Source organism: Eumetopias jubatus, unplaced genomic scaffold, assembly GCF_037043125.1.
Source record: "Eumetopias jubatus isolate StellerSeaLion01/CBP00866 unplaced genomic scaffold, mEumJub1_p1.0 scaffold_8, whole genome shotgun sequence".
In the NCBI taxonomy this organism is placed as follows: domain Eukaryota; kingdom Metazoa; phylum Chordata; class Mammalia; order Carnivora; family Otariidae; genus Eumetopias; species Eumetopias jubatus.
In genome coordinates, this window is record NW_028274814.1 from 42,250,379 (window position 1) to 42,259,362 (window position 8,984).

Consider the following 8,984-nt stretch of genomic DNA (forward strand, 5'->3'; position numbering starts at 1 on the left):
TTCACCTCGAAGTGGTGAACTCGTTAAGCCATTGCTTGGTTTTTAATGCTAGACTGATGAAGAAGAGAGGCATAGGGAATAAAAACTGCCCCGGGTGGTTGGGGGAAGGGTGGTGGTCGCGGTGGGAATCCCTCTCTCCTTAATGAAGGCGAAACTTCTAGTTTATCTTTCTGGGCTTCAGAGTTCGGAAAGGTGGTATAGGTGGGGTGGGGAAGGCGGTGAAAGCGCCATGACTCAGGCCTCAAAGGTACATTCTCGGGCGACCTCCCGGTGAATGGGGAGAAGCCGCTAACTGCCCACTTCATCCCCACCTTCCCCTTCCCTGGACTGCGGAGGGCGCACGTCCCTCCGAAAAGCTCCGAAAAGTTTAGTTTTCTTCGGAAAGACTGCTGGGAAAGGACTCCTTTCTGGTTTCCCTAGATGAACTTGGGGAAGGGGCGGCACCTGTCCACGCCCATCCCCCCCGCGTGCGCGTTCACCCGGCTGCTTCTGAGCACCCCTAATGGGTCGCTGGCCACCACACTGTTGTCCTCGGCGCTCGGGAGCTCCTGGGAACAGGAGGCCGGGGCGGGGGTCATGCGGGGCCTGGGCTTCAGCACGTTCAGGGGGTCGCGCTCCATATCCTCGGCACTGCGCGTGTGCCGCCGCGGCCTGGGGGTGTTGAAGTGGATGAGGGGGATCTCGTTCCTCCGGGACAGGAACTGGGAGTAGGGCGGCGGGTTGGTGCCCGGCAGGAAGGCTCTCTTGGCCTGGCCCAGGCTGACGAGGAATTGGTGCTGCGGGGAGTGGTACACGTCGTAGCCGTTTTCCAGCGTCCGCTGTCGGAACCTGCAGCTCTCCGGGCTGAAGAGGTGCTGAAAGGGAGAGCGGTGGGGTGAGCGCCTGGCGGACCCCCGGTCCCCGTGCCCCGGCCCCGACCCCCGCGCGACCCTCCGAGGTGGGGGTGGGGGTGCTGGGCCTGGCTTCGTCCTCCGGGACTCTATCAGGGGGGCGTCCTTAACATCTCGCCGCTCCCTTCTGCGGGGAGTGATCTCTGACCAGCGCTCTCCAAGTTGCCCAAGCAAGCAGCACGGTTGGGACTTGACCCCACAGCCCCCGCTCCCGCCAGGAGCCCGCCGCCGGCCCTGCACGGGGCTGGCTCAGCTCGGCTGGCCATGGCAGGCAGCACTTGTGTTCAGTTTCTGGAGGGACGGCTAACGTCAGGGGAACCCGTTCTTCCCGCCTCTGCCTTTGGCTGGAAGTTGGCTTGGGTCTGTCTCCTTGCCTGGAGAAAGGAGGGGGGATGGGGTTTGTAGGGTCAGACATAATTGAGGGTACTCGCACTCAGAGATAATATCGTTTGGGATTTAGGGCCGGGAGCTCTGGCGATAGATGACTAGGTTTGAGCCCTCACTCTGCCACTAACTAGTACTGGGTTTTATTGAACAGCTGCTAGGACCTTCACATGTTGTTTCAGTTAATCCTCAGACTCCACGGAGTGTTTTTACAGATGAGGACTATCTATATGCCTAAATGTGGTCAATAGAGATTTTAATTTAATGCCTATGTTTGTTCCATGGAGAGTTGTCTACTTGTGGCCAGGTGCTGTTGTAGGTGCTGGGACACGGCAGCAAGATAAGCAGAAAGTCATTGCTGTCATGGTAGTTCTGGTGGGTCTGTCTGGGGGTAAGAGGTAAGTAGGAACAGTCCTACTACGGTAAGATCTCGAAATCCTTTGGAATATGCCTGCAACCTGTGGTTTGGGAAATCCTTTGCTTACCAATCTGAATGACGGGTGATTGGGGCAGAGATCATTCATGAGAGAGCTTTATTTTTTTAAATTTTTTAAACAAGATTTTATTTATTTATTTGTTGGAGAGAGAGAGAGGGAATGAGCACAAGCAGGGGGAGTGGCAAGCAGAGGGAGAGGGAGAAGCAGACTCCCCACTGAGCAGGGAGCCTGATGCGGGACTCGATCCCAGGACTCTGGGATCATGACCTGAGCCAAAGGCAGGCGCCCAACTGACTGAGCCACCCAGGAGTCCCCATGAGAGATCTTTAACTGGAGGGCGATCCCTGCTTTTTCCAGGTGAGGAAACTGAAGTGGAGAGAAACGAGGGGACGAGCCCAAGGTCAAGAAGGTCTAGTAAAAGAATTGGGAAGACACTAATGGCTCTCATTAGAGGACTTACGTACAAGGTGTTGTGTAGGTGTTGTGTAGATGGGTGCCCATAGGTGGTCAGACTAGAGGCTAAGAGCCCAGTCCCCAGAACCAGACTACCTGGGTTCAAACTCCAGCTGTATAAACCTGAGCATCTACTACTTAGATTGACTAAATCACTCCGTGAAAACATCACCAAGCACTGCCAATGGAATCTTTATAAGATTTTATGCTCTGGGGAAGAAATGAATTATCTTTAAATGGTGACCAGCTCAAAAAGGAAACTCACGGATCCAAAGATGTTGCCTCTGAAGTCCATACAGAGGTACCTCCTGCTCATCACACCTGTTATCACCACAAAGCCAGCATCCTCTGATCTGATCATCAGGGCACCTATGGAGAAAATCATCCAGGTCAAAAACTGGCTGCACATCCAATTCCTATGTTTGAGCGCTTCCTGAAAACCCACCCCCATGAAACCTCCCTTGATTGATTTTAAGGGCGCTGATGACTTCACTTTACCCTCCCTTGTACTTACTTCTTCAGCTTCATTTCTTCTGATTCTCCCCTCCAAACAACCCCCCACCCCATCCCCCATTTGCCTCCTACTTCCTCCTCTTGTCGGTATAGAGCACTCTGAACTCCCAGCATTTTTTCTCCTGTGCTGGACACGTGTTTCCCTCTTGGCCTGCACTGTCTTTACTTCCCTGGTTGCCTGGCTAATACCTCTTAATACTTGTGGTGGTCATCATGTTCTCTCAAGCCTTCTGGGCTTATGCAATTCTTAAATCTACACCAAGATGTCCTTCAAGGATCCAGCTTGAGTATAGAGCCTGATGCTTCACCCAGGTATCTGTATGGTAGTCCGTGATCCATCACCCAACACCCATTATGCATCAAGAACACTGTTAGAATTATCTTCTCCTCCCTTCTCTGCTTATCAAAGTCTCTCATCCTTCAAGGCCAGGCTCAGATGTGACTTTCTATGAAGACTTTCCTAATCTCCCTAATCAGAACAAATGCCCTCACCTTTATTACAGAGTGTGTTTCATTCACCTGGCCTAAACTAAGTTTACATTATCTAGTGCTTCCCCTAGAGTGAGCTACTTGGGAGCAGAGGGTTTATTTTTCTGTGTCGAATAGATACCACGGATGCACAGAATTTCTTCTTGGATCTTCATGGCTGCTCTTTGTCCCTTTCTCGCTTGGTGGTGTCCCCTCCAGTGCAGTCCCTCATGGTCTTTCTGTGTCCCCACTCAACAACCAGTCTCCAACAAGGGCCTAAACCCCACACATAGTACCTACACTTTGAATAACTGATAACTGCCTGCCCTCGTGGGGACTTGCAATTTTACCAACTGCAGTGCATTGCCCCAAGGACTAGTTAAAGTCTAAAGCTTTCTGTTTTGTGGCAAGAGTATCATTCAGCAAGAGTTCCACCCCAAATGCTGTTTAATTACCTGACATTTTCTGCTAAAAATCATTTCTTTAAGTCTTTGGAGTCACTTGCATTTGCTTACCACAGAATTTCCACGTGCATCTCCTTTGGCCTCACAACCCCCTGGCAGGTGTTTGAATTTCTGTTCTAGAAATGTAGTATGGAGAGGTTGAAAACGCCCAGTATCTGTGCCCAGGAAGTGGGGGAGCCTCACGGGGTGACTTACACCTGGGTCTCCCCTCTTTACCCTGTGTAGGCTCAACTCAGAGACCTCTGAGGAGAGTAGCAGACAATACCTAGACTCTAGCAGAACTTCATATGGACTGAAATTGGAATGATGTGGGACAGAGGGAATGAGGGTAGGAGCAAGCCCAGAAAGAAGAGAAAACAAGAAGGCCGAGGAGAAACGTTAATTTGTTTCCAGGTTTAGCTAAGGGTTAGCCTTGAGGGAAGCTTCTGGAAGTGGGATGGGGTATAGGAGGTGCAGAGGATATTGAAATTGCCCCATAATGAGGTCTGTCTATGGGGTCTCAAATATGTGGCTAATTCTATGACAAGCCCTGAAAGAAACAAAGGAATGTGTAAAAAATAAGTTTTTGTCCTGATGAATTTTCAGTCTAACTGGGAAAAAATTACACACGGTCCCTGTTTTTGAGTGGTTGTGCTTTAGGTACTTTACAGATTTTAAATTCTCAAACAACTGTGATCTGGCTAATCTTATTAGTATTAACATGGGTAGTAGCAGCATTCCAATTTATGTGCAAAGGGAACTAAGGCAGGATTCAAACACAGGACAGCGACTGTAACATCCTCTTCCTACAACCCAGAAATTCACCTCCAGTAAAAGTCATCACCCACCTGAGGAAACAAAATCAAGTGCCAAGATATATGTCGCAACCGGTGAGAACCCCAAGTCACGCTGCTCCTGAGCAGGTCTGGGAAGGGGCACTGAACCAGGAACCAGGGCACTTGGATTCTGGTCCCAGTTATGCGACTTCCTAACTCTGTAGCCTTGGGCAAGTCATTGTTCTAACCTCAGGTTCCTCAGCTGTGTATAGAGAATGACAGTAGCTGGCCTGCCAACTTTACAGGGTTCCGATCAGAATCAAAAGCAATCATGGTTGGAAAAGTGACTTTTTTCAAAAAGCATTGAGCAAACGGAAGGCATTAGGTAGCATGTGCTGGCCTGCCGTTTATGACAAGCCCAGACTTTGGCAGCCACGCGGGCCTCATGCTTGGGGTCAGTGTGGGCAGTGTGCGAGCCATGTGTGCTGCTGGGCCCCGGGGCCCGTCCCAGGAACAAACAGCCTGGAGGGGAAGAGCGAGCAGCTGCTACAGATGACGCACAGCCTTGAGTCAAACCAACAGGAGCCAACGAGAAAGTGCAGAAAATGGAAGAGACAGATTGCCTTCCCTTTGCCTGTGCGGAAGGCGTGTTTTCACAGGCAGGCGGGTTCTAGGGCAGAATCTGGCAGAAGGAAGGTACAACACTGGTTGCTGGAGCAACAACCTGCTGCAGCCAGGTGGGCTTAATGGACTGGCCTGTGATCCTGGAAGAAGCATGGGGTTGGGGTCAAGGTGTCCTCTAGGTGACCTCGAGCCGATGTAGTTCTTTATCCTTTGTTTTTCATAGGTTGTGGAATCATTTACCTCGTTTGGTCCGCTTGAGGATGTAATGAGATAATATTTTTATCCATAATAAAAGCACTTTCTAAATGCTAGTAATTTTACTATTGCCACTTGCCTCCACTCTGCTATAAAAGTGGAAAATTATCAGGGCACCCGGGTGGCTCAGTTGGTTGAGTGTCCAACTCTTGATTTCGGCTGAGGTCATGATCTCAGGATCCTGGGATTCATGTTCAGAGGGGACTCTGCTTGAGGATTCTCTCCCTCTCCCTCTTCTTCCACCCCCCCATGCTCTCTCTGTCTCTCTCTCAAATAAATAAATAAATCTTAAAAAAAAAAAAGGTAGAAAATTTTTGGCTCTGTTCTATTCTCATGCTGGTAAATGATAAATGAGATGGTAGATGTAAAGTGCTTCGAGCTCCCCAAAAGAAAGATAATATTTTGCAAGATTAAAGAGTCCCAGGATAATTCAGCTTCAAGTAAAGAAAGCGCCAGTGGGGAAAATGGACGAAGGAAAAATATCAGGATCTTGGACATGGTCTTAACCATGGGTAATAAGCATCTCTTCTGCTGTTTCTATGAAGCAGGGGTGGTGGGGAGCGGGAGGGAGGCCTCCTTCAGAGTAGGATCAGAGACTGACGTCAGAGAGGCTCTCTGGAAGGGGGTGGGATATAGGAGGTGCAGAGGATATCGGTGATGTAAGTCCCAAGCGAGGTTGTAGAATCTTACAGGCAGGTAATGTCACAACTGACAACCCAAAGAAGGCTTGGGCACTCAACTATTAATCAAGAACTGACTAAAGCACAATGATCAAATGAACCATATTTCACCAAGAAATGTATAATTATTTAGGAGGGAAAAAACACTATACACCTTCCATCAAGTGTAAGCAAATCCTTCACCAGTCTGTGAATTACTTATGCTACTTACCCACATGCCTCGGTGTTTCCTCTTACCTTTTTTCCTAAGTTTTGACCTTTGTGTATACATTTATTTGGGTAATACACACAATGACTTATTTTAATAGTATAAAGGGTTATATAAAGTAGGACAGGTAAGTCTCTTCCCCCAACAATGCCCCCCGGCCCCGTTGCCCTCTGCTGGTTTGTGTTAATTTCTAGAGACATAATGCTTAGCTACTGTCTACATCTAACAAAACAAAATCATTTCTATCAAAAAAAAAATCTGAAATCGTTTCCCTTCATTTTGCTTCTTCTCAATCATTTTAATTCACTCCCAACTTGTATGAGTGCCTTCTCTGAGCCTGATGCCGGTAGATATTTGAGGGAAAAGTTCTACAGCTCAGGATGCCTGCTATAGGCAGAGCATCGCACACCGTACCACACACAGCTCACCACAGTTGGCTCACACTGTCTCTGTCATGCTCCAGAGGACATGTCTTTGAGGGTTCCTTTCAGTGAAAGTTTCTGTTAAATATCCTTTGAATAAAATGAGCAACACTTTGGACACATCAAGTGTATCCAGATTTAGTTCAGGTTTTTGCCATTAGACTCCAACCTGGTTTCCAGAATGTTGACTCCTGAATCCTACTAGGTCCCTTTCGAGTTCTGGAACCTGCCTGGTACTTGCAGAGAACTTTGGTCCCTCCTCTCATCTCCCGTCACATCCATTGAGCACTTAAAGAGGTATGCATGGCTGGCTCTGCATGTGCATGTATCTTGCTACAGTTTTTTTTTTTTAAGATTTTATTTACTTATTTGACACAGAGAGAGAGACAGCGAGAGAGGGAACAGACGCAGGGGGAGTGGAAGAGGGAGAAGCAGGCTTCTCGCTGAGCAGGGAGCCCGATGTGGGACTCGATCCCAGGACCCTGGGATCATGACCTGAGCCGAAGGCAGACGCTTACCAACTAAGCCACCCAGGCGCCCCATCTTGCTACAGTTTTAGGGACCTTTGATTCCATACAGCAGGGCCACAGAAAATTATCAATTAATTCAGTACAGCAAGGAGGGCAAATCATTATTCCCATAAAAAGTTTCCTTTAATTAAACAGAGACTGTGATTACTCTGTCATTCCTTTCGTTTGATCTAGATTGAATCTGCTTGCATTCTCCTGTATCCTCAGTGTAACTGTGACACATTCTTCTAAAGTCGAAGACCTTGTCTTTTTCAATACCCATCCCCCCTCTCTCCATAGAATCCCCTGTGTAGGTGCACATGAAGGGGCCCTCATTTGAATCGTAGCTAATTGATCAACTATGGATTGTGATCCATCTTGTCACAAACCTAATCTTTAAAATCATTCCAGTGGCCTCATGTTGCCAAGGAGTTCCCAACTAGCTTGATCTGCTACTGAGTGGAAATTTCAGCTCCACAGAAAGGAATCACCAACTGATACCAAACTGGTACCTCTGAAGCCCCCAGCAAACATGCTGGATGGATGGATGCATGCGTGCATGGATGCGTGGATGGTTCATGCCCTTGGTCAGACCCATCAAGACAACATACCTGGACAGTTTGTCTTTAGTACCTTTTTCCTGAGAAGTTTTATAAGACCAGAATATTAGAAGCTCAGAGTTGGAAAGAGCCCCTGAGTTCATCTATTCCAATCCTTGGTCTGATACAGGAATCTTCTTTATAACCTCCATTGTTAGCCCTGTCCAAAGTTTATGAGCCCATACTTAGTATCAATGACGTATCTAACTTTTCTCCTCTCCACTTCCTTGCCTTTCGGTTCTGTACATTTTTGGATTCTTTGGCTAGGACAAAGTGAGAGTGGCTGCTATTGTGGGAAAAGAGATTGTAGTTAAGACAAATTATTTGTGTTGGGAGAAACAAGTAAATGCTAATTAAGGGAGTGGCAGAATCTTCTCCCCGGGTTTAAACACATACAGGCGCGTGCGTGCACACGCACACAGACAAATAAGTGGATTCTGGGCAAGAAGCTAGGAGGCTGGATTGGCACTCTGGTCTAGCCCAAGGCCTCCCCAGGTCCCTTGGGGGCGGGCGGACAGAGGAGCTCCCCATCCTTCCCAGCCTGAATGAAGCCCCTACTCACTGTAGATGGTCTGATGGGGTGTGCCATCCACATGGCCGTCCTTGTGGATCTGCAGGTGGTAGCTGTTCCTGCCAGTGGCCGTGTACAGGTGGGTCAGGCCACCCCAGCTGGAGCCGAGCAGCGGGGAGGTGTTGGGATAGGCTCTGACTACCCAGCACAGGATAGAAACCAGGAGCCCAAGGCGGGTCCCCGACATCGCAGTGCTCTGAATGGCTGGCTGGGTTTGAAACCTGACACTGGCTCCCTGAGCCCCCTGGCTGTGCCTCGCAGGCCTTTTTCTCCTCTTCTTTGTGGGTATCTGGCGTGAGGATCCTAGGCTGAATTCCCTCCTTTTTTCCCTCGGACTTTTAAAGGGTAGCCGTGTGACATCAAACAGGAAAAACTCCGCTGTCCACATCCTCTGTGTTGTAACCAGCCCATTGGAAGAGAACGCAGAGCCCTCTGAGGCGCACGGAAGGCACGTCGTTCCAGACACACACACACCCCTCAATTTCAGTCCAGCGCTCCAAAAAGTGAGTGATGTGTGGGCAAAAGTTATCTACGACTCTGGGTTGTCTGATGACCTGTCCCACTTCCACCAGGAAATGTGAAGGCAGCCAGCAGTTCCAAAAAAAAAAAAAAAAAAAAAGTCCAGCTCTAGTCATGCAGTCGACAGACTCCTGTGCAATTAATCTCCCATTGAGTCTACTCATTTTGGTTTTCTCTATCCTTTTAATTCCAATCAGCAACTGTGCATCCGGTGCTTTCTCTGTGCACAGCAC

At 48.7% G+C, this 8,984-nt stretch overlaps 1 protein-coding gene across 1 annotated transcript; it reads right to left on the reverse strand.

Moving 5' to 3' along the window:
* Positions 1-416: 416 nt before the first annotated feature.
* Positions 417-8,620, reverse strand: FGF23 (fibroblast growth factor 23). Its single transcript, XM_028120978.2, has 3 exons — positions 8,224-8,620; positions 2,430-2,533; positions 417-854 (listed from the first exon to the last, which is right to left on the reverse strand). The coding sequence occupies exons 1-3, from the start codon at positions 8,618-8,620 to the stop codon at positions 417-419; spliced, it is 939 nt and encodes a 312-aa protein (XP_027976779.2).
* Between the last annotated feature and the right edge of the window lie 364 nt (positions 8,621-8,984).